This window comes from Eptesicus fuscus, chromosome 15 (genome assembly GCF_027574615.1).
Source record: "Eptesicus fuscus isolate TK198812 chromosome 15, DD_ASM_mEF_20220401, whole genome shotgun sequence".
Lineage (NCBI taxonomy): Eukaryota > Metazoa > Chordata > Mammalia > Chiroptera > Vespertilionidae > Eptesicus > Eptesicus fuscus.
In genome coordinates this window covers 4620132-4645343 of record NC_072487.1, presented here as the reverse complement: position 1 = coordinate 4645343, position 25212 = coordinate 4620132, and the positions used below count along the sequence as shown (strand labels likewise).

Here is a 25212-nt window from a genome sequence, read left to right as displayed (position 1 = left end):
TATCTGTGAAGTGGAGGAGGCAGGAGGCCATCAGCCCACAGTGTTCGCCTCCTGGGGCTTCTCCTCAGGATTGTCCAGCATCCGCAGTCTTTCCTCCAGTCTCCGTTTCCATCCTTCTCTGAGCCTGAGGGGGAGAAACAGTACACTGGCTTAGTGCATTTGCCTCCGTGTCTGCTGGTCCCATGAAGGTGTGTGTTTTTTCTTTTTCTTATAAAAGAACATCATTAAGAGAACCATATGACTTTTACAAATTAGTGAAGAAAAAAATGCATAGACAAATGAGCAAATCCTCTGAATATATAATTTCCCCCCAAAGTTTATTTCTTCCTATGTGGATTCAATGTAACCTAAATCAATGTCCCATCTTTCGTATATAAGAATAAGCAGTTTCTGAAGTTTATATGGAATGGCAAAAGAAATAGATTAGTGAAAACAATTTTGAAGGAAAAGAAGTCAGAGAACTCACACTGGATGATTTTGAGACGTAATATAAGGCTACCACCATCAAGACAGTGTGGCATTGGTGAAGATCTATTCCAAATAGATAAATGGGTTTAAATAGAGAGCCCAGAAATAAATATACACAAATATGGCCAATTGCTTTTGACAAGGGACAAAGACAACTCATTGGAGAAAGGTATCTTATCTAATAAAAGAGAGATATGCAAATTGATCATACCTCCGCTACACCCACAAGCCACGCCCACCAGCCAATCAGGAGTGAGTATGCAAATTAACCCAACCAAGATGGCTGTGGCCACAGAGAGAGTAGGAGGCTTGGGTTACCCCTGGCAATGGAGGAAGCCAAGCTTTCTGCCTGCCCTGGTGGGCCCAGGCCTCCACAAAGGCTACAAAGTTTCAATTATAGAAGATAAATAAATCCCAGATACCAGGGCCTCCGCTTGGGTCGCTGGAGGGTGTGGTCGGCCTGCAAACCACCACAGGCCCCTCGCCCAGGCTGACCCATGCCCCAAGGGGACTTCCACCCTGATCCGGGACACCCTTCAGGGCAAACCAGCTGGCCCCCACACATGCACCAGGCCTCTATTCTATCTAATCCTATCTAATAAAAGAATAATATGCAAATTGATCATCACTACAACACACAAGATGGCTGCTCCCATGTGGTCAAAGATGGCTGCTTCCATGTGGACACAAGATGGCCACCACAAGATGGCCAGTAGGGGAGGGCAGTTGGGAGGGATCAGGTCTGCAAGGGAGGGCAGTTGTGGGCTATCAGGCCAGCAGGGGAGGGCAGTTGGGAGGGGCCAGGCCAGCAGAGGAGGGAAGTTGGGGGTGACAGGGCCTGCAGGGGAGAGCAGTTGGGGGGGACCAAGTCTGCAGGGGAGGGCAGTTAGGGGCAAACAGGCTGGCAGGGAGTGATTAGGGGGTGATCAGACTGGCAGGCAGAAGCGGTTAGGGGCAATCAGGAAGGCAGGCAGGCGAGCAGTTGGGAGCCAGCATTCCTGGATTGTGAGAGGGATGTCCGACTGCCCGTTTTTAGGATCGGGCCTAAACGGGCAGTCGGACATCCCTTGAGGGTTCCCAGCTTGGAGAGGGTGCAGGCTGGGCTGAGAGACACACACCCCCGTGCACGAATTTCATGCACCGGGCCTCAAGGAGTCCCAGCTTGGAGAGGGTGCAGGCTGGGCTGAGAGACACCCCCCCCCCCGTGCACGAATTTCATGCACCGGGTCTCTAGTATATATATTACTATATATATGTTTTAACAAATGGGGCTAGGACATCATACATCCATATTCAAAAGAAAAGATAAATAAGACTTTGACCCATATTCCACATCTCATACAAAATTAATCATAGATCTAATGTAACTGTAAGACTAAGACTTTTGGGAAAACTCCCACAAAACGATGTCTTTATTATACTCCTTGGAATAAGGAAGAATTCTTAGATACAAAACAAAAGGCATGATTCATTAAAAAAAGGAAGATTTGGGACTTAAATTTGCTCTGTAAAAGATATTGCAAATAAAATAAAAGACAAACAGAGAAAAGGTATTTAAAAATCACTTATTCATGGACTTGGTTCCAGAATATATAAAATTTTAAACTCAATGATAAGAAAATAACTGGTAAAAATTTGAACAGACATTTTACCAAAGAAGTTGTATGGATGACAAATAAGCCTACATAAGATAATCAACATAATTAGAAAAATGCAAATAAAAACCACAATGAGGTACCACCCACCTCATAGAATGATCAAAACAAACAAACAAACAAACAAACAAACCAGATACCAAAAACCCACCAAGAAAAACACACAAAAAAGAGAAATATAAAAACAAAAACAAAAAACTCTTGCCCTAGCAGGTTTCACTCAGTGGTTAGAGCATTGGCCCTTGGAATGAAGGGTCATGGGATTGATTCCACTCCAGGGCATGTACCCTGCTTGAGGAGAGTGTGGGAGGCAACCAATTGATGTGACTCTCTCACATTGATGTTTCTCTCTCTCTGTCTCACACCCTTTCTTCCATTCTCTCTAAAAATAAATGGAAAAATATCCTTGGGTAAGGATTAACAACAAAACAAAAAACTCTCACAATGGAAGCCAAAACAGGTGTTGGCAGGACCCCAGGAAGGTCAGGGGTTGCCACTATGATGAGGTCAAAACAAACCCCACCCCAAGCAGTGCAGCTGTACTGCCTATGGAAGTTGCAGAGATTCAAGACTGGAAGACCACAGAGGTAAAAATCTTCCAATCCAGTGCCAACTGTTGGAAAATAATAGGAAGACCTCTTCAGAGATAAATGTGTAAGCAAAGGAAGACAGCAAGTACCATGAAGAACCACAGTAACGAAGATGACCAGAAAGGAAAGGAAAAATCCCCAGAAAGCAAACTGGAACACATGGAAATATGTGATATAAATGACAGAGATTTCAAGATTGCAGTTCTGAAAATACTCAACAAGATGTAAGAAAATACCAACAGAAAATTCAGTGCACTCAGAAAACAAATCAAGGAATCAAATGAGTACTTTACCAAAGAGATTGGAGTTTTAAAAAAGAATCAATCAGAAAATCTGGAAATGAAGAGTGCAATTAAGGAAATGGAGAATAAACTACGGAGTATAGAAAACAGAACCAACAAGATGGAGGAAATAATTAATGATATGGAAGATATGAAGCAAGAAATGATGCAGAGGGAAGATGAGAGAGACCTGAGCATAAAGAAAAATGAAAGAGCTCTATAAGAGCTATCTAACTCCATCAGAAAAAGCAATATTAGAATTATAGGCATTGTGGAGGAGGAAGAGAGGGAGCATGGAATGGAGAGTCTATTAAAACAAATAGTGGATGACAATTTCAAAAATCTATGGAAAGACTAGATCCTTGAATCCAAGAAGTAATCAGAACACCTAGTTATGTAAATCCAAACAGGCCCTCTCCAAGGCAGTTGGTATTAAAGCTGTCAAAATTAATGACAAAGAAAAAATTATCAAGGCAGCCATGGAAAAGAAGGAAGTTGACCTACAAAGGAAAACCCATCAGAATTTCATCTGAATTCTCAGCAGAAACTCTATAGGCCACAAGAAAGTAGAACCAACTATTCAAACAACTGAAAGAGAGCAATTACCAGCCACAAATAATATATCCAGCAAAATTATCCTTTAAATATGAAGGAGAAATAAAAATATTCCCAGACATACAGAAGCTGAGGGATTTTATCATCAGAAAAGCTCAATAGTAGGAAATACTCAAGGGAGTTATTCTACTTGAAACAAAGACCATAAAGTCACAATACTATTAGTAAGATCACCAAGAAAAAAACAAAACTTACAACATAAACAGGGAGAGTTTGTGACAATAAAAACATAAAAAGGGAGGGGAAAAGTCTGAAGTGGCAAAGAAAGATGAAGATCAGATGCACTAAAAAATGAAAATAAGAAAACAAACTATGGTATATATGCAACTTCATTTTTTTATAAACCTAACTAGAGGCCTGGTGCATGAATTCATGCACTGGGGGAGGGGGGTCTCTCAGCCTGGCCTATGGGATTGGGCTGAAACTGGCTCTCTGACATCCCCTGAGGGGTCCCGGATTATGAGAGGGCACAGACTAGGTCAAGGGACCCACTGGTGCACGATTGGGGCTGGGGAGGTTAGCCAACCAGGGAGGGGCTGCAGAAGGGCTCCAGGGTGTGTCTGGCCCATCTCAATCAGTCCCAATCTGCCAGACACCAGCAGCAAGCTAACCTACTGGTTGGAGAGTCTGCTCCCTGGTGTTCAGTGCACATCATAGCGAACAGTTGAGTAGCCTTAGCATATTATTAGCATATTATGCTTTGATTGGTTGAACGGTTGACTGGACACTTAGCATATTACGTTTTTATTATATAGGATGGTAACCACACACAGAAATCCCCAAACCAGGACATATAGCTTAAAAACAGAGGAAACAGAAGAAAGATGTATGGAATAAGATCAAACAAAAACAACAGAAACATAAAGGAAAAGAACCAATGAAGGCACAGAACTATCATAAAACAAAAGATAAACAGGCTATAGGAAATCCTCATACATCAATAATTATCACAAATGGAAATGGTCTGAATTCACCAATGAAGAGGCACAGAGTAGCAGAATGGATCAAAAACCAAAACTCAATCATATGCTGCCTACAAGAGACACATCAAAGCTGCAAAGACAAAGGTAGATTCAAAGTAAAAGGGTGGAAAAGGATTCTCCAAGCAAACAACATCCATACAGAAACAGGTGTAACCATCCTTACATCTGACAAAATAGATTTCAAGATAACAAAGATAACATGTGACAAGGATGGATACCTTATAATGACAAAGGGAACACTACATCAATAATACATAACACTTCTTAATATATATGGCCCCAACCAGGGAGCACCGAAATATATAAAACAACTACTCACAGAACTAAAGGGAGAAACAGATCAAAACACAATAATAATTGGGGACCTTAATACTCTATTGACAGCTCTAAACAGATCAACCAAACAGAAAATCAATTAATAAATATTGGCCTTAAATGAAACACTAGACCAAATGGACATAATTAACATTTACAGAACCTTGCATCCCATAAAATCAGATTATGCATTCTTTTCCAGTACACATGGGACATTCTCATGGGATACATGTACATGGGATAGACCATATGTTGGTCACAAAATTAGCATCAACAAATTCAAGAAGATTGAAATTATACCAAGCATATTCTCTGACCACAATGCCTTGAAATTAGAAATGAACTGCAAAAAAGACGTAAAGAAACCCACAAATATGTAGAGATTAAGCAATATACTACTGAAAATTAACTGTGTTGAAGAAGAAATAAAAGATGATATCAAAAGATATATAGAGCCAAATGAGAATGACAATACAACATTTCAAAACCTCTAGAATTCGGTGTAAGCAGTAATAAGAGGGAAGTTTATATCATTACAGGCCTAGCTCAAGAAACAAGAAAAACCCCAAGTAAATAATCTAACATCACATCATAAGGTACTAGAAAGAGAGAACAAAAGCAACCCAAAGTCAGCAGAAGAAAAGAAATAATAAAAATTAGAACAGAATGAAATGAAATAGAGAATAAAAAGACTATGCAAAAAATCAATGAAACAAAGAGCTGGTTCTTTGAAATGTTTAATAAAATAAGAGGTCAACCAAAGGACTTATATGCATGCATATGAGCATAACCAATGGACACAGATGGGGGAAGGGGGTTGAGGGCATGTGCTGGGGGGTGGCGGGGAGAGGTCAATGGGGGTAAAACAAGACTTATGTAATACTTTAAACAATAAAGAATTTAAATAAAAAAATTGACAAACCACTGGCTACACTCACTAAGGGAAAATAGGGAAAAGACCCATAAAAACAAACCATAAATGAACGAGAACTCACCACAGACATCGCAGATATACAAAGGATCATACTAGATCCTAACTATATTCTAGTAAGTAGAATATTATGAAAGACTATATGCCACCAAATTCAATTAACAAGAAGAAATGGATAAGTTTCTAGAAATATATAACCTTCCTAGACTAAATCATGAAGAACTGGAAAATCTAAATAGACCAATCAGCAGTGAGGAAATTGAAAAAAACCATAAAAAACCTGCCAAAAAAACAGAAGAACAGGCATCCCCAGTGAATTCTACCAAGTATTCACAGAAGATTTAAAATCTATCCTTCTCAAACTCTTCCAAAAAATTAAAGAAGAAGCAATACTTCTACCATATTATATGAGGTCAATATAACCCTGATACCAAATCCTGGCAAAGATAACACACAAAAAAGAAAACTACAGACCAATATCTCTGATGAATACAGGTGTAGAAATCCTAAACAAAATACCAGCAAATCGAATACAACAGTACATTCAAAAAATAATACATCACCATCAAGTGGAGCTCATTCCAGGGCACAAGGATGGTTCCACACACACAAATCAATTAACATAATGCACCACATTAACAAAAGAAAGGATAAAATTCATATGATCTTATCAATGGATGCATAAAACGTTTTTGATAAGATACAACATCGATTTATGATTAAAACACTCAATAACATAGGAATAGAAGGAAAGCACCTCAACATAATAAAGGCCATATATGATAAACCCTCAGTCAATATCATACTCAGTCAATATCATATCATAAAAGCCTTTCCTCCAAGATCAGGAACAAGGAAAGGATGTCCACTCTCACCACTCCTATTCCACATAGAGCTGGGAGTCCTAGCCAGGGCAATAAGGCAAGAGAAAGAAATAAAAGGGATCCAAGCAGGGTGCCTTTTTACACATGGCATGATGCTGTATATAGAAAACCCTAAGACATCACTAAAAACTATTAGACACAAGTAACAAATACAGTCAAGTTGCAGGATACAAAATCCATTGCCATTCTGTATACTAACAACAAAACTCCAGAAAAAAAAAAGCTCAATTTCCTTTGTAATTGCAACCAAAAGAATGAAATACCTAAGAATAAACTTAACAAAGAATGTGAAATACCTATATACTGAAAATTACAAAGCATTATTAAAAGAGATTGAAAAATACACAAGATGGAAAAATATTTTGAGTTCATGGATTGGAAGATTCAATGTAGTCAAAATGGCCATATTACCCAAAGCATTACACAGGTTTAGTGCAATCAACATAAAAATCCCAAGGTCATGTTTTAAAGAAATAGAATGAGAAATCATCAGGTTTGTATGGAACCACAAAAGACCCTGAATAGCCAAGGCAATCCTGAGCCAAAAGAATAAAGCTGTTGGGGAGCACAAGAGACTTGGTGGGAAAGCTGTAAGGAGGACATTCTGAGGAAAGGAGTGTGTGGAAGGCTGCTGGTCCTGTTTATTGGAATTCCGACTTAGAGGAGACTTAGGGGAGTGTCGAAGGCGTGTCCCTGATTATTCCTTGACCTTTCCAAACAAGTCTGTGTATGTGCAGACCCCCACCTGTTTACTGGAATCATTATGCTCAATCCCTGGATGCCCTTGCCTACAGGACAATGTAGCATGTGTCCTTCCAAGATTACTCACCCTGCTGATTGTATCTAAAGAGAATAATTCCAATACAGTAGGTCCTCGGGTTATGTAGGAGATCCATTCCTACGGCGCGACGTAATGCGATTTTCGCCGTAAGTCGGAACCCACCTACATAAGCACCTACGTCACTCACATGGAGCACATACACAGCAGTAATGAAGTGAAACAGTAAAAAAAATGTAAAAGAAAGGTAACAATTTCTGACCTTTACTTGTGGTAAATAAATAATAAAAAACAGAAAGCACATATATACATACGTTGAAATGACGGAACTTTTTTTATAAATAAATGGGAGATTCCGACGTAACCTAAGGACTGCCTGTAAAGGCCTAACGAGGCAGGCAATAGAGGCTGCTCTGGCTACTAAGGCCAGGGGCCCCTTAGCCCTCTCTTGCACAAACTGTGTCTGAGTAATCTGCTCATCTGTTGTTCAGGAGCTACTGGCCAGCCCCGGCAGGAGGTATCACGCAACCTGACTTCAAATTATACTACAGAGCTACAATAATCAAAACAGCATGGTATTGGCAGAGAAACAGACACACAAATCAATGGAACAGAATAGGGAGCCCAGCTAGAAATCACATGTATATGGACAGATACAGACAGAGGAGGAGCAATACAATGGACATGACAGCTTGAAGAGAACTTTTTCCATATGCCTAGAAACATTGAGCTCACTTTTCAAATGGAGACCAAATGGAACAATACGTTTCCTACTTACTGTTCTAGATTTATCTGCTTTGTGGGGGAATTGTAGTTAATATCTAGGAATACTAATTACCCTTGATAAATAAGGGGTTTGGCTAGAAAGTAGGATGGTGTTCATGAGATTCTTGAACCAGAATCTTGTTCTCACTGGGAACCGGTGAAGATCAATTGGGCACATAATTAGATACTTTCTCTCATGTTCTCGGCACTATGTATATGTGTCAGTCTGAGTCCTCCAAGTAGCAGATTTGGAGGATTCACCCACAAAAAATAAACGGGGGAGGGAACAGAAGTGGTAGGGAGAGCCTTCAGACTGCCATGCTGGGAAAGGACAGCGAGAAGGAAGGAGGGCTGAGCTGGGAAGAGCCCACACCAGCACAGCTCTGAGAGAGCTTGTCCCTGAGCAAAGGTCGCCCCCAGAGGAGCCCTGCCATGTGGGAATCGCCCAGGACTAGTCAGTCACCCGTGCCGGGACCAGTCATTGTCTGGGAGCAGTTGGGGTAAGTGTGGCCTCAGCTCAGACGCAGTGGCAGATCCAGAAAGGTGGCACCCGGAGCTCCATGCGGCTGTGCTCCCCATTGCAAGTGATCTTGAAGGAGCTCCAAGGAGCACTTCTGTGGCCGCCCCAGGTGAGAGAAGACAGTAAAATGGTAATCCCTGTCGTCAAGGAATTGATAGTTACCGAGTTCTGGGGCTCCCCTTTCAGATCTCAGTAATCCAATCAGAACCTCTGCATTTTGTTTTGACCCATTGCGGACCAGTAGTTTTATTGCTAGCTTTACCCAGTGGCCAAATAAGTTTCTACTGAACGAGTACACAAAACGTTTTACTTAAATGTTAAAGGCATGCCTTAAAATTAAATACCCATTGCATTTTGAAGTTATTTATTACATGTTCTTACAAGCTAATATCTTTTTTAAAGTATGATACTTTGTAAAACGTTGTGTAATATGAAAACATGAGCATTCGTGTGATCTGTCCTTAATATGAAAGGTCAGTTGATGGTTTTGCCTCTCCTGCTCCAGCACAGTAATGAACATGCCTTGAGTTGTCTGTCCTTAGCGAGGACAGATGGGCCTGGTTTTGGTTTTCCTGTGACCTGCAGCTCCCCGGTGGGTCTGGTCATAGGGCAGATCATGTCCATGGTCAGCTCAGGCTTGCAGCCCCGGCACACGCCACTGACCAACCCAATTTACCAGCCACTTTCCTCACACACTCAGTTTGAATGAAAAAATTAAATCTAACTAAACTTTTTATCACTGGTTGTTGTCTGTAGATGAACTCTTATTTTATAAAAAGGTTGAAATAATGATTTCATCTGGCTCGGAGCTACGAGTTGAATATTTTGTTACCTGCAGCTGACAGCGTTCTGACGGACACAGTTGATAAGCAGGAATCTGAGCAAAGGAGGTGAGTGGTCTTGCGTTGAGGCTTGCTAAACCCGTCTGCCCACTCAGGCCCACCAGACGTGATGTCTTCCTGACACTGTGAGTTCTGCTAAGTCCCAAAGAGGTATTTTGAAGACTCTCTCTTGCAGAGAAGCACGGCAAGGTTCTCAGTTAAAATTCCAGACTGGTCACGTAGACTTAGGTGCCCATTTAGTTTATCCTCTAAACTGACAGGCTGTTGGAAATTAAGGAAGTGCAATCCACAATTACCGCAGGATGATAGCTGTACAGCGGGACTGTCCCACAAGCCAGGCAAACGCTGCCCTTGACTTTCTCAGGTTGCCTCCCTCAGTGATTTGCATGCGGTTTTCACCTTCTCCCACTTAGGCCGTGTTGCTTCTTTGCAGCTGCACTGGGAGAGAGCATGGTGTGTCCAGTTCTGGTGTCACACACTTTGCCTTGTGATCTCAGCTCCAGGGCCTCTGCCAGATGCAACCTCCACCAGGTAAATGGCTCCCCTGCATCCTTCGCCTCTGTGACCCCGCAGGCATGTTTACCGGCCCCCATTTCCCTTCCACCATTTCCCTTCCGCCACAAGCCCTGGCTGGTCGCTCAGCAAAGTGAGAGGAACATAACGTAATGTCAACCTTGTTCTATCAGCACAGGGGTTGCAGGAAAGTTTCGAGGTTTTTGTCTTCCTTGTTCACTAGGACATTTCTTCATGGCACAAGGACTTGCATTTGCTGAGTTAACAAATGTTCTTATTCCCTTTTTGGTTTGAAAACATTTTTTTTTTTTCCTTTTTGGTGCAACCTGGTTCATGAGGGATATACGTGGGTGTGCATTTTTGTGTTTTAGCAAAAAAATGATAAAACCACTAAGTTGTCATTCATGATTTACCAAGTTAGGAAGGGTTGGATTTTATTCACTGTTCATAAGGTGACAGTGCTGGTGAGTGAGACTCCAGCCCAGAGGAGGGGACACAGGATGCTGTCTCCACTCCCCCCGCTTAGGCCTTCCTCTGCTCCACGCAATGCAGCGGCGCTGCCAAGTCTTCAGACTTTTATTTGGGGGACGGAGTGATGACGTGTTTCAGGAAGAACACATTTTTTTGTCTTTTTACATATATTTTTATTGTTGATATTATTACAGATATCTCCCATTTCCCACTCCCTTTACCTCCCTCCTTCCAGTCCCTACCCCCCTCCCCCCTGCCAGGTCTTCACCACCCTATTGGCCGTGTCCATGGGCTATGCATGTAAGTATCTAAGTTCTTTGGTTTATCTCTTCTCGCACTCTTCCCTAACCCCACATCGTGGTACGTCACTCTGTTCCATGCCTCCATGCTTCAAGTCCTATTTTGTTGTTCAATTCATTTTGTTCATTAGATTCCACAAATAAGTGAGATCATGCGATATTTGTCTTTCTCAGGTTAGCTTATTTCACTTAGCACAATATTTTCTAGGTCCACCCATTCTTTCCCAAAGGGTAAGAGATCTCTTACTTTTTTCACAGCTGCATAGTATTTAATTGTGTAAATGTCCCACAGCTTTTTTATCCACTCATCTACAGATGGGCACTTGGGCTATTTCCAAGTCTTAGTTATTGTAAATGACATTGCTGTGAACATAGGGGTGCATATATTCCTTGTGATTGGTATTTTGGGGGTTTTAGGATATATTCCCAGAAGTGGGATTGCTGGGTCAAACAGAAGTTCCATATTTATTTTTTTGAGGAAACTCCATACTGTTCTCCACAGTGATTGCACCAGTCTGCATTCCCACCAGTGCAAGAGGGTTCCCTTTTCTCCACATCCTAGAAGCACTTGTTGTTTGTTGATTTTTTTATGATAACCATTCTTACAGGTGTGAGGTGATAACTCACTGTGGTGTTTATTTGCACTTCTTTGGTAATTAGTGACTTTAAGCATTTTTTTCATACGTCTCTTGGCCATTTGTATGTCCTCTTGGAGAAATGTCTATTCAGGTCTTCTGTCCATTTTTTAATTGGATTGTTTGTCTTCCTTTTGTTCAGTTGTATAAGTATTTTATATATTTTTGGATATTAATCCCTTATCAGGTGTATCATTGGCAATATGTTCTCCCATACAGTGGGTTCCCTTTTCATTTTAATGCTGGTTTCTTTTGCTACACAGAAGCTTTTTATTTTGATGTAGTCCCATTTATTTATTTTCTCTATAGTCTCCTTTGCCCTCCAAGATGTATCTGTAAACATATTGTTATGTGAGACGTCTGAGATTTCACTGCCTATGTTCTCCTTTAACATTTTATGGTTTCACGCCTTGCATTTAAGTCCTTTATACATCTTGAATTTATTCTTGTGTATGCTGTAAGTTGGTGGTCTTCTTTCATCTTTTTGCATGTATCTGTCCAGTTTTTCCAACACCGTTTGTTAAAGATGCTGTCTTTACTTCATTGTATGTTCTTGCCTCCTTTGTCAAATATTAATTGACGTAATGGTGTGGGCCAATTTCTGGGTTCTCTGTTCTTATCCATTGGTCTATATGCCTGTTCTTGTGACACTACCAAGCTTTTGGGGTTATAATGGCTTTGTAGTATAGTTTAATATCTGGTATTGTGATCCCTCCTACTTTGTTCTTCTTTCTCAAGAATGCTGCAGCTATTTGGGATCTTTTATGGTTCCATATAAATTTTTGTAGTATTTGTTCCAACTCTGTGATGTATGCCACTAGTATTTTAATAGTAATTGTGTTTAATCGATAGATTGTTTTGGGTAGATAGATATTTTAATGATGCTAATTCTTCCAATCAATAAACATGATATATGCTTCCATTTGTTCGTATCTTCCTCTATTTTTTTCAATGTCCTATAGTTTTCTGAGTATAGGTCTTTTACCTCCTTAATTAAGTTTATTGATAGGTATCATACTACCTTATTTTTGTTGTTGTTGTTGTTGCAATGCTAATTGGGATTGCTTTTTTAGTTTCTCTTTCTGATAAAAATGCCATTAATTTCTGAGTGTTGATTTCCTATCTTGCTACCTTGCTGAATTCATTTATTAAGTCTTGTATTTTCCAGTTGTGAGGGAATGACTCAGAACAGGAAATCCCAGAGCCCTCAACCCTGGCTTATGCTTACACAATTTCAGGCCACTCTGCCATCCCTCTGCTGTAGCCCAAGGTGAGTGGCTGCACATGACATTTTGTGTGTGGGCCCTTTAAGAGGGTGTCTGCATTTCCAGTGAACTCTCCCTGGCAGACAGCAACTCCACTGCTTTTCACAGCCAGATGTTACCTGAGCATCTTTCTTACTTCTGGTGCTCTCTACTGAGGGCTCAAGCTTGGGGATTAGACCCCAGATCTCAGTGAGAAAACCCCCTCCCCCACAGATGAGATGTCTTTCCAGAACTTCAGCTGCTGTCTGTGGGAGCCTGGCCAGCCCTTTCCCACCTCTGCCCTTCCTACCAGTCTCTAAGTGGTCTCCACTTTCCGTCCTTGGTTATCAGGGTTCTCTCTACCTATTTTTCAGTTGGTTATTCAGGATGGTTGTTTTTTCAAATTTTAGTTGTATTTCCAGTTTGGTCCTGGGAGCGTGTCTGTGTAGCCTCCACTTACTCCACCGCCATTTTTAATCAAAGTTTACGTTTTAAGGATTTATTATTTTGCCTATAGAAGAAGAGCAAACTAACCGAAATTTTGACTAGGTCATTTCGGTGGCACATGGGAGCCTAGAGAATTAATGCATTTGTTTTATGCGCCATTTGCATTTGGTGGCCTTTTCCATATATATTTTTTTCTTTAATTACAAAATAGCACAGTATTGTTATAGAAACTTTGGAGAAAATAGAGCACACACACAAACTCTGCCATCCCAAGAGTCAAATATTACCCCTCTTAATATCTGAGTGTATTGTCTTCTAACCTTTCCCCAATACTTACAGGTAGACTTTGTATGTGTGCATATGCACAAATATTTTTACCAAATCAGATCATGTTGCACGTTTTGCTTTTAATATTGCACCCAGGGCTTCTGGAAGGGAAGTTGTGGTACAGGGTTCTTACTGGCATCTGGTTCCATGAGCTTGTGGACCAGGACTGAGCAGAGGAAGAAGGCCAGGACCCCACCACCGACTCTTCTTGCTCTCCTGGAATCGCCAGGACTGCATACTCTAACATGTGGGCTCTAGCATGCAGAAGAGCCTGGTTTTTACATTACACAGGAATGGAGCTGGCTTGGTGGCAGAGCTCATGTCTGGGTGTGGACACAGGCTATTTCCCCTCAGGAGCTAAGGAAGGCTTTTCTAACTGAATGTTGATTCAGCACATGTGAATTACACTTGTTTTCATGCTCAGAAACAGGTGCCTTGCTGACTAGCAGAACGCCCAGCTGCCACTCCACTTGCAAGTGGACATCTCAGCAAACAGACCACTTGGCTGGGCTGTTCCTATTTTAGGGGCAGAAAACATAGACAGTCCCTGAAAAACTGAGCTGATTCATGTGCTGCAAGGCCCTGCACATGTGCAGGCTGGTGCTGCTCCTTGTACTCAGAGCGATGTTGACACATGTCTTCTCACGTAAGTGTCCCCCTCTGAGCAAACTCCTTTAGCCAGAACACAAGCTCATTTGCCAATGAGGAAAAGGCCACATTAGCCTTCCCCCACAGATCTTAATATGTATAACCCCAGACATGGGGTCTTTCACACTTACACATACCTGTTGACCTAATCTTGAAATTTAGTATAATCTCATGTGCTGGGGATGGTAACAGAGGTGGGGAAGATATTTTGTAGTTCATTTAGATATAAACAACAGAACCTCATTGTTATTTATATAAAAATGCTCATTTTCTCTACAAGTCATTGGTTCTCAATGGGGTGACTATGCCTTCCAGGGCACATTTGTTATTGTCGGGAGATAGTTAACAGGAATTATCTGGCCCTAAATGTCAAATATGCTGAAGTTGAGAAACTCTGGTGTAGATTGTGGTAAGACTGAATGGGTAGAGGATTTAACATGTCTTTAATTTTCGATACTTTATGATATTCTGACATCGTGAAATGCGTGCTGGCCACAGAAGGACTGTCCATCCCAGGACTTGCCCTCTCTTAGAGACAGCAAAAAGCTTGGCTGCTAAGCATCTCAATCAATCCTGCTCCTGTGACCCCAACTACTTACTTACCTAATAGTCCCACGTGAAGCCGTATTTCCTCTGTCCTAAATCATCCCATGGCAAAGGACCAGGCAGCTAGGGACCACATCCACAGACTAAACAAATCCACTGGGATTATTCAAACTAACAGTCCTAACCTGTGTACCTGGCCTTCCTCGCCTTTCCTCACCTTTCCCATAGAGACCCCAGGAAAGGCTCTGGCTTAGACTTTCCCTTTGGTTCTGTCTCTGCCATCTGATGAGAAGCTGGTGCTTCTGCTGTGGCTCCCTTGGCCCGTGGTGCACCCGCCCCGCGCCCCTCCGCCCCCCCAAACCTCATTCTTCCTTCTTCTTGGCGACAGCGACTTCAGCACACCACAGCCAGCATTCGTACTCTCAGAACAATGGGTCATGAAAACATCCGGTCTCTCCACCTTCACATCTGGTCTGTTTCTGGGGAAGCCTACTTTTCAAAAGTAGCAGAGAAACACCCCACATACTTCCTCAGGGCGCTCCTTCCCTGACGCTCTTCCTCCAGCTCCCGATAGTAAGTCTGTTTGCTAATTTCTTTTTCCCAGAAGCTTTTGAGCTCGTGACAAGTTTCACAGCAAAAGACTTCCCGACGGATGTATTGATTGTTCATCCCCTAAAATTAAACAAAAACAAATCTCAGCCCCTCAAATAAAGCCACTCTAATTTGGGAGGAGAGAACGATGGGTTTGAATCAAGACATTGCCTTCTATACTTTCAGTGAGTCTGAACAAGGCACCCAGCCACTATCAGCCTGTTCTCACAGCAGGAAATGTGGGCCATAATCAGAAAACATTGCAAAAAGATTTGAAATGAACTAAAAGGTGTTGAGTAACTGTTCCAGATTATCTGGTTATATATAGGCTGGGCACTTCCATTGTCCTCGAGCTGGTTTACAACGCTGTAAATTATAGAAAAAAATATGGTAGTACCAGTCATTCTTGAACATAGAAATTCAAATACATTTTGTCCAGTGGGATGTAATTTATACCCCTATGGATACCAACCCATTTTTCATAAACTTGTAAATTCATCTCAGTATTCTTTATTGCCTATATGTGTTTTCTAAAATTCTCCTTTAAATACATTGTAATATCTTACTAGTTACCTCATTAATTAATTATTAAGCTTGGTACAATACTTGAAATGTTTATTTTACATTTTAAGAGAGTCATGATTTTAACTTTGTTAAAAAATTATCCTTTAACAGTTGCTTTACAGTTGCATGTGAAATGGATAACATATGCAAATAGTCAATAGGCACTGAACAAATGTTATGCTCTTCCCATCCTTCCTCAGAGAATAACAATGACCTCTATGGTTTACTGAGCACATAGTGTGACATGGGCATTTTACACACACGGGTTCATTTGATCCTCACTACAACTCGGAGATGGGCGATTTCACACTCATTGGTCTGATGAGAAAATGAGAGAATTTGCCTGTCGTCTCATTACTGAACATGAAGGAATGGGAATTTGAACCTAGGTTTGTCTATCTTCAAAGTAGATGCTCTCTCCTGCATCGATCCTCATGATAAGAAATGGCCACTGGGAGCTGAGAAGGAGGACAGACGACTGTTGCCATGATTATGACTTCGGTCCAAAACCCTTCCTGTGCTCTGAGCCCAAGTTTCCCTATCCATGAAGTGGAGAATAAATGTGATCATAGAGAGGAAACTGCCCAACACACTGCCATCCACTCCCAACGTTCATCTGCCCAACAGCAAATGCTTGCTCTTGGGAGCTCACAGTCTGTGCCCTACTCCTTCCCAGGAAATCACCACCTACGTTCTCACTGTCTCTAGTTTACATCTGATATTAAATGCTTTGCTCCTTATTGACTCTGCCTGTATTTAAGGTTTTTCTATCTCTGTTGCTGGGCTGACAAGACTAGAAATTCTTTAATCTCAGGGGCAAGATGCTTCCTTTCTTGTCCAAGGTCCAGTGTTGGGCTGTGTCCAGAGAAGCCTTTAGCAAAAGCTCCTGGTGGTGAGTTTCACTCTTACACCGTTTAGGATGCACATTTGGGAATCACTGTGAACAGTCACTGAGGGATGCCCGACACGCCTAAGAAGTGGTTATGTTACTACAGTTGACAGTTGCCACTCTGCTAAAGACTGGACTCAATCCCCCATGTTATTGCTCAGCCTAACTGCTTGTTTTGCTAGGAACTGCTGGGAACCTGAACTAAGATCATGTCGACTTGTCAGAACTGCTACAAGGGGAAATGCATTCTGTTTTAGAGGGCTTGTAACATCCCCAACCCCCTTATTTTAACTTGTTTTGGATTTGTTGCTCCATTTACTATGCTGAGTGTGAGAAGCACGTTAGCAGCTGGGATCATCTGCTTTATACTGTTAAGAAACGAAATTGATAGCAGTTTTAGGAAAACATCAAAATAAAGCAGGGAGCAGAGAATGAATGGTGTCCAGTTTGCCCTGTGGGTCCTGACTGCTACTCCCTGCACCTGCAGAGGGCGCTGAGGACAGCAACAAGGCATCACTTCCCAAGTCTGCTCTCAGTGGGACCAGGGAGAAGGGAGCACACTGATCTCCTAGAGACAGATCCCTGGTACTTTTCTAGTCACAAAAATAAATCCTAAAGAATGTTGCCGAAACCGGTTTGGCTCAGTGGATAGAGTGTCGGTCTGCGGACTGGAGGGTCCCGGGTTCGATTCCGGTCAAGGGCATGTACATTGGTTGCGGGCACATCCCCCGGTGGGGAGTGTGCAGGAGGCAGCTGGTCGATGTCTCTCTCTCATCGATGTTTCTGACTCTCTATCCCTCTCCCTTCCTCTCTGTAAAAATCAATAAAATATATAAATATATAAAAAAAGAAAAAAATATCACCCCTTTATTAAAAAAAAAAAAAAAAAAGAATGTGCAGACATGTGACATATAGGTACCTGAAACCTCCCGAATCACTTAAAGATCATCGAGATAAAACTCACATTTTTTCCTGAGGAATTTTTCAAAATGAGGTGTCTCCATTCTGTTCTTAAGCAACTTTTTAAATAAACCCCGTTTATATTTTTGCAGTCATTCATCTAAATTTCAATTAGCTACTTTCATACCATGGTGTTTGCAGATGGGCGGGAAATACACTTCCCAGTTGACCTCTCCTGAGATTCTCTACGAATATAGGATTTTTTAAAATTGATACCCAGATAACTGTGTTTCCCTTCACCCTCAATGGCACAAAACTCAGCAGCAGCAAGTGTAAATAACTACAATGGCTAGAAGTTCACATGAGTGAGTCATTCTGGTTATCTTCACAATAAACCCTTAGGAATAGTAGCTGCTTTCCCCTTTAAGAATATCTATCAGGATCACTGAGTTTGCTTTTTTGTCCCCAATTTTGATATAAACATGGGTACAGAGACATGTTTATCGTTTTTAAGATAGACAATAGGGAGAAGGCATTGGTATTGGCAATGATGCCCGATCCCGGGGTGACAACAAGGAGTGACAGTGATTTAGGGATGAAGCAAGACTGTTCTCACTAGTGGCCAGATGAAACCTGCCGGCAGGCCCTCACCTCCTGGCCGGTGGGCTGCTGGTCTGTGACCTCTGGCTCATTGCTATGCTCTTCACTGAGCACAGGTTGAATGCCTTCAGTCCTCAAAGTGCTGTGCAGTCCTCAGTCATTTCTCACAAGCCCACTCTTGGCCACATTTGCAGAGGAGGTGCAAAAAGGCAGGCCATTGCCTAAGGTCACCCCATTGAAGGGGATGGAGTTGGGATTCAAGTCCTGCCCAACTCCAACACCTGTGCTCATCACGGGCACACGACTTGGCAATCAGCCACAAAGATGGCACTCGTGGAGAGAGCTGGGTGGCTCGAGAAGCATACCTCCTGGTTAAATTGTTCTGAGCAATGTGAAGATCATTATTCTTTGTCAAGGCTGGACTAGATGGACTTTTTTCAAGAGTAGTCCATGCTATTACAGTGAGACAGACTTCCTTTTCTCTCTTTAATACCATTTGTCAGAGGAGCACACCGCAAGCTGTTTTATGGGTTTCATGGTAAGGACACACACACAGACACACACAAACACAATGCTCGTGGGACGCTGACTCTTCCTACACCAGCACTTTGTAAAATGTACACCTCACCATCCCGCACAAACGCCCCTTCCATCACCCGGCAATTCTGCTTCTACAGGTGCCAAGGACATAGCTGCCACCTCATTTCTTCCCAGGTGGACCTTGTCACTCGGGATGAAAACACCTTAAGGGATGATGCTCCTAGGCCCAGGTGCTAAGATGAGAACAGCCTTTGGTGGGATTTGCTAGGTTTCTCCTCCCATTCCCGCTCTGGGCCCCATTGGACAGAGATTAAGATGAGATTTCTTTGGTCCCTTTTCTGCTTCACAGATGGAAGTGGGAGCAATGTGTGAGAGTGCTGCTCCTCTGGTCAGCACCTTTTAGAAAACATTTTCTTTTTAACCTCTCCTCCACAATTCAGTCAAGCTCTTTGGATTTAAGTCTTGAGTCCCTGTCCACAGTTTGCCTTCCAATTAATGTCCTTCAAAGCCTTTCAGAATATGCTCACAATTTGACATTTGGGACTTAAGAAAAGGCACAAGTGAAATAAAAGGCCACGTGGGGCAGTAAGAGAGAAACATATATCCTTCCTACAGCTTAAATATCTCATATTGAAGAAAAAGGCTTTTTCCTGTGAATTAACTGTAGATTAGCAGCCGAAGTGCCTAACATAGAATAGAATCTGGCCCACTGTAAATGCTCATCGTCATCATCATCAATGCTCATAGCAAACTGCATTGAGTACAGTCTTAAATGCTATCTCATTTAATTCTCAACATACTGTGTTAGTTTCTATTCCCGTATTTGTGGGTGAGGACGTGAATCTGGGAAGTGAGTGACCGTCCCTCAGCCTCAGAGCCAGGAATCTAGCCCAAACCTGCTGCCCTCTCAGACCCGGGTCTGTCCACTCACTGGGTGCTGACGTGACACCTAAGTAACAGTGAGCCACACATCCTCCTCTGCAGATGCCAGTGAGATACTGAGAACTGTCTTCATGATAAGAGTAGCTCCGGGAAGTAAGTCTCATCATTTCCCCAGTTACCAGAGGAGAAGCCAGGTTGAGAAGTTCTAAGTGCTTGTCAGTATCACAGAACCAGTAAATGCTGGTGCTGAGCTCTGAACCTACACTGTCTGGTTCCAAAGGTCCTGTCATCACCTCCCACAGTTGAACCACCTTCCTCACTCATTTGAGGGAACGTGTACCTGCCTTAGAAAAGAAGACTAGTTAGTGTTAGTGTCTGTCATCAAAAAGGATAATCACCACAAAAGCCCTGCCAGGGCATCGCTTAGACCCACCCACATCTAACTGGTGCTCTCAGTCCTGTGAGGTTGGTCTGGGGTCTTGGTAACTAGATCAGACAGCACCCTTGGAGAAGACAGGAGCTCTGGGCACCCAGCTGGGAATGAGGACCAGTGAGATCATAAATATCCATCTAGTTAGTTCATTGGCTCAAAAATTAAATTTCAAACTGCTATATAGCTCAAAATTGAGTCCATGTACAAACTGGAATATGGACCATCACAGGATAGTATGTACATTAAACTTCCTGAGTTGACAACTGTGCTCTGATTATGGAAGAAAATGACTGTGTTCTTAGGACGTTCACAATGAAGTATTTTGAGGTGAAGGCTCATGATGAGTCAACTTATTCTCAAATAGTTCGTCAAACTATGTAGAAAGATAAAGCAAATCTTAAAGCAAAGGGGGTGGTGGAGGGTGTACTTGGGTTAACAGTATATGATAATTCTTTATTCTGGTAATATTTCGCAGCCTTAAAATTACCTTCAAATAAAAATGAAGTAAATAAAAATGATTTTTCTTTCCTTTTAAGAGAAAAATGGTTATTTGGCTTGCTTCTCTCAAATTTATGCCCCTCCTGACCCAGACTCTTGTGCAATACACAAACATCTGTAGATAAACCCAGACAATTTTACCTTTTGGCATTTTTTGCAGTGAGCATTTTTAATGCCAAGAGTAAGCAAGGGCTTAAGACACAAGTGGGGGCATTGCAAAAACACAGAGGAACCACCTTGAAAGAACTCCCCAGAGCCCAAACTGGAAACAATTTGAGCAGCGAAAATAAGCAATACGATATTAGTTACAACTGAAAGAATGAATCCAAACTAATATAAATTATTGAAATAAATAAATGAGGGAGGAGCGACTATTGTTTTCAGAACTATTCTGATGAATAAATGCAGAAGAAATGAAGGGATATAAAATCGCCATGGGAATATCACAGTAATAATTGCTACAGACAAGATCCATTAATCTATACCAATAAAAAGGTAATATGCTAATTAGACTGGATAGACTGGACATCTTCTGGTCGTCAAGTCCTCCTTCCAGACAAAGCCACTGTGGCGGGGGCCGAGGCAGAGGCGATTAGGGAGTGATGAGGCCAGCAGGAGAGGGCAGTTGGGGTGATCAGGCAGGCAGGCAGGTGAGCGGTTAGGAGCCAATGGTCTTGGATTGTGAGAGGGATGTCATACTGCCATAAACCGGAAGTCAGACATCCCCTGAGGGGTCCGGGATTAGAGAGGGTGCAGGCTGGGCTGAGGTCATCCCCCTCGTGCATGAATTTCATGCACTAGGTCTCTACTGAATAATAAAATTAGTGATGAAACTTTAAGGAAAAGCAGGGTATTTGCATAGCCTCAAAATATCCCTCCAAAAAGTTGCTAATTATTGTGGTGGTTTTAAAGATGACCACAAATTCCTTGATTGGTCACTCTCCACTTCCCCCAAGCGGGAGCTGAACTCCTTCTCCTTGCATCTGTTGTGACTTGGTGACTGATGGGAAAATGGTAACTGCAGTGGAGAAACAAACAGCACCTCAACCATGTGATCAAGCTTCACATCACTGGGAATAAGCTATGTTGATATCACATGACCCCTGCCACCATGTGACAGCTGGGACATTGCCTCTGTGGTATCCTTCCCCTAACTCCACAAACTTCAGTCTCTTCATGAGAAAACTGTAAACAAACTCAAATTCCAGCAATTATACAAAATACCTGACTACCACCCGTTAAACATGTCAAGGTCACTTGCCATGCTAGGCATGTAAGTCAAAGAAAGACTGAAAAAATTGTCAAAGATTGAAAGAGATTAAAGAGACATGAACCCTAATCAGTGTTATTTCTTTCTTTTAAAAGAGTGGGCGTGAGCCAGAGTCTGATTGCACAAAAATAATTGAGTTTCCAGAAACATCTTTTCTTTTAGGTCATCGAATATCTGGATGGCAGGCTCCTTAATCATCTCGATTTCCCTGTTGAGTGAGATTTAAATGACGGGTGGTTGTCCCACATTCCTATCGCATAGGGTGTGCTTTCTAAACAAGCTGGATGACTCTGATCAATAGAGAGTAATTCCTCAGAAACCCAAGTGGTGTGAGGGGCAGCCCGGCTGCCCAGGGGAGCAACACAGCTGCACACTTGCTGCTGGTGCTGAGGGGAATCAGACACTGAGAGCCACAGAAATGAGACAGACTCGCCTTCACTGTCCCTTCCCTCCCCGAGCGCTGCAGGAGGTCTTTGGTTCGCGTGTTTGGAGATACACACCTGTGGAAATTACTGCACGCCATAATTCACCCAATGGCTCTCTTCAGAAAATCCCCACAATAATTTGGTCAACGGGTTTCAAAGTTTTACACCATTAGCAATGATGCTCCTTTAAGGCTACTTCAGGAAAACATGTAAATGTAGTCCTTGGACACAGCACAACACTTCAGAGAGTACTGAAGCATCGAAACCTAGTAGTCACAGTCCTTCACCTCCTTTCTTGCTGCAGCCAGCTACACTTCCCAAAGATACCCACTGTTAAGGGTGTCTCATTTATCTTTCCCCTTTAATGAAAGCATGTGTGCGTGTATACAGAGTGGGGCAAAATAGGTGTACAGTTGTTCATACCGAAAACAATCCAGTAATTAATAAATAATAATAGAAGAATAAACTCTGTTTTGCGTATGCACAACTGTAAACCCACTTTTGGCCCACCCTGTGAGTATATGACATTTTCGTTTCTGCAAGCAGGACCATGCTTCATGTACTGCTCTGCGTTCTGATGTTTTCACGTAAGAAAGTATCTCCTGGCCAGCCCACATGGGTTTCATAGCTTCCATGGCGTGGATATGCCGTAATTCATTCAACCAGTCTTACACTGATGGACATTTAAATCCATTCCTGTTGGGGTCTACTACCCAAAAACCCAGAGTGAATCATTCATTTGGTTCACATATATAAGCATATCTATAGCGCAGACTCCTAGAAGTATAATTGCAGGTCAAAGGCCACGTGTCTTTAAATGTTGAGTGTCTAATTGCGTGTCGACCTCTGCATTTCCATGAGTGTTGGATCATTTGTGGACAGAAAACCCTCTTCTATGAGGAATGCCCCATCTCCGCTAGGGCAGCAAAGACCAGGCTGTCAGCTCATGTGGCTCTTGGTGAAAAGGCACAAGCACAGCTTCTGGTCTTGGACTCAGGAGACCACACCTGAATGGCACCCCCAGACAGACCCTGGAAGCAGCTGGCACTCAAACATCTGTTGGATTAATGAATAAAAAAGCCATGCTGTGCGGAGACGGAGACAGTATGTGTTTTAATTCTGCTACACTTCAAACATACAAACTCAGTGTTAAACCAATAAACATTAACTTCAGTTTCATTGCATTCTTATGCTGATAGGAAAGACACACACTTCGAGGTCAGTAAACAAATGGTCAGGTTCTAACAGTCAACAGATATCTACCTGGCCAATTCTAATTCCTGTTTCTCTTTTAAAAAATAATATTCGTCTTACAGTTATTTCAACCATATTATTATTAACACATAGTTACGACTTAGTGCATGTTTAATTGCCTCTTATTTCATGTGTTTCATTGCCTGTTAGGAAAGCTTATTTTATAGAATTTGGCAGATTCTTCCCTCAGTGTCCTCACCTGTGAATTGAGGTGTTTGGTTGAGAGGTTCATCGAGGCCCCCTGGCTCTAACAGGCAAGTAAATCCATCAACATCAAGTTCAACATGGGAGGGGCTTTGTATTTTAGTTATTTCAGTCCAAATGAGAATATCTGGTTGCCCTACCCATGTGTGAAGGGCAATATCAGTAATTAGACAGGCTTTCAGGAAAAGGGGACTGCTCTTTGATAAATAAACAATTCTATTTCTCTGTATTCCCCACAGCAAAGGCATTTTTACTAGCCTTTGTATCTATTGAGAGAATTAGATTTATTTGCAGTAACTCATTACTAATTTGGAAAAGTCATAATTCCAATGGCAACTCTTAAATTTACTTTACTAATTAAGTAACACTTAAAGAGTACTAGAACTCCCTTTTAATAAATACTAATCAAATAACATTTGTTGAACCTTGACTTTGTGTAAGCTCACACACTATGTCTAATAAGGGATTAGATAATGCTTAAATGTATAACCTAAAGTAAAAGAAAATTCCAGTTTAAATTGCCAAGTTCCAGGTTACTCTGTCAGGTAAAATTCCCAAAGAACGTTTAAACCTCCTGACCATCAGCTTTCTGAGAAGCCTCCAGAATTCTGGCCCCTCTAGTGAATGTTTCCTTGGGACTCAGTTACTAATCAATCACGATGGGATACATTCTGTGTTTTACTTCATCTTAAGAGAGCCTTGTTCAGTGAGATCAACACTAACTTCTGTTTTGTTACACTCTGCAACAGGAAATTCATGCATTACTGACAGCTGTAAGTCAGAGAGGGAAAAACTCTCTGGGCCTGTGGAAATCACTTCCCAAATGGTGAGGCTGGGCCGCTCCAAAGGAGGAGGAAATGAGTCCAAGTGGGCACCAAAGGCACCGGAATAAGAAGCGTGTCCAGCTTTCAGCCCCCGACGAGCTGTTCACACTCCTGACAACACAAACTCAACAGACTGTACCTTAAAGATGAACTGGCAGGTGAACTAATATCCTGCTCGGTGCAAAGGAGGCCCGTCTCCCAGCCCCACTCCTCACTGCTCAGCTCTGACTTGTGAAGGCCACTGGCGCTGTCCTGAAAGCTCACTGTGGCAGCCCTTTATATGCGGAGTGGAGGACTCACAGGAATCCCTCGACCTTTCAAGGTCATTTGAACCAAATTAGTAGCAGAATCAGACAATACCTTTCCAGGGACATTGCAGCCTTCCCTGGTGGTGAGAGATGCTCTAAGCATCTTTTGCTGCCCCGCCTTTCCCAGGGCAGGCCAGCTTCTGTTTGGCAGGTCCCATGAGTCCTGTGACTTGGCCTGAGACAAGAGAGATGATTTAGAACATGCGGGATTATACATGTGCCCTGTTCGTCTGACACTTGTGAAAAGCCACTGTCTGCCCCTGGGTAGGACTG

General features: G+C 42.2%; 1 protein-coding gene across 1 annotated transcript; it reads right to left on the bottom strand.

Moving 5' to 3' along the window:
- Positions 1-24958, bottom strand: LOC114229531 (protein FAM240B-like). Its single transcript, XM_054727236.1, has 3 exons — positions 24932-24958; positions 15284-15429; positions 1-124 (listed from the first exon to the last, which is right to left on the bottom strand). Exons 1-3 carry the CDS (start codon positions 24956-24958, stop codon positions 31-33), a joined length of 267 nt encoding a protein of 88 aa, XP_054583211.1. The 3' UTR covers positions 1-30.
- Positions 24959-25212: the final 254 nt, after the last annotated feature.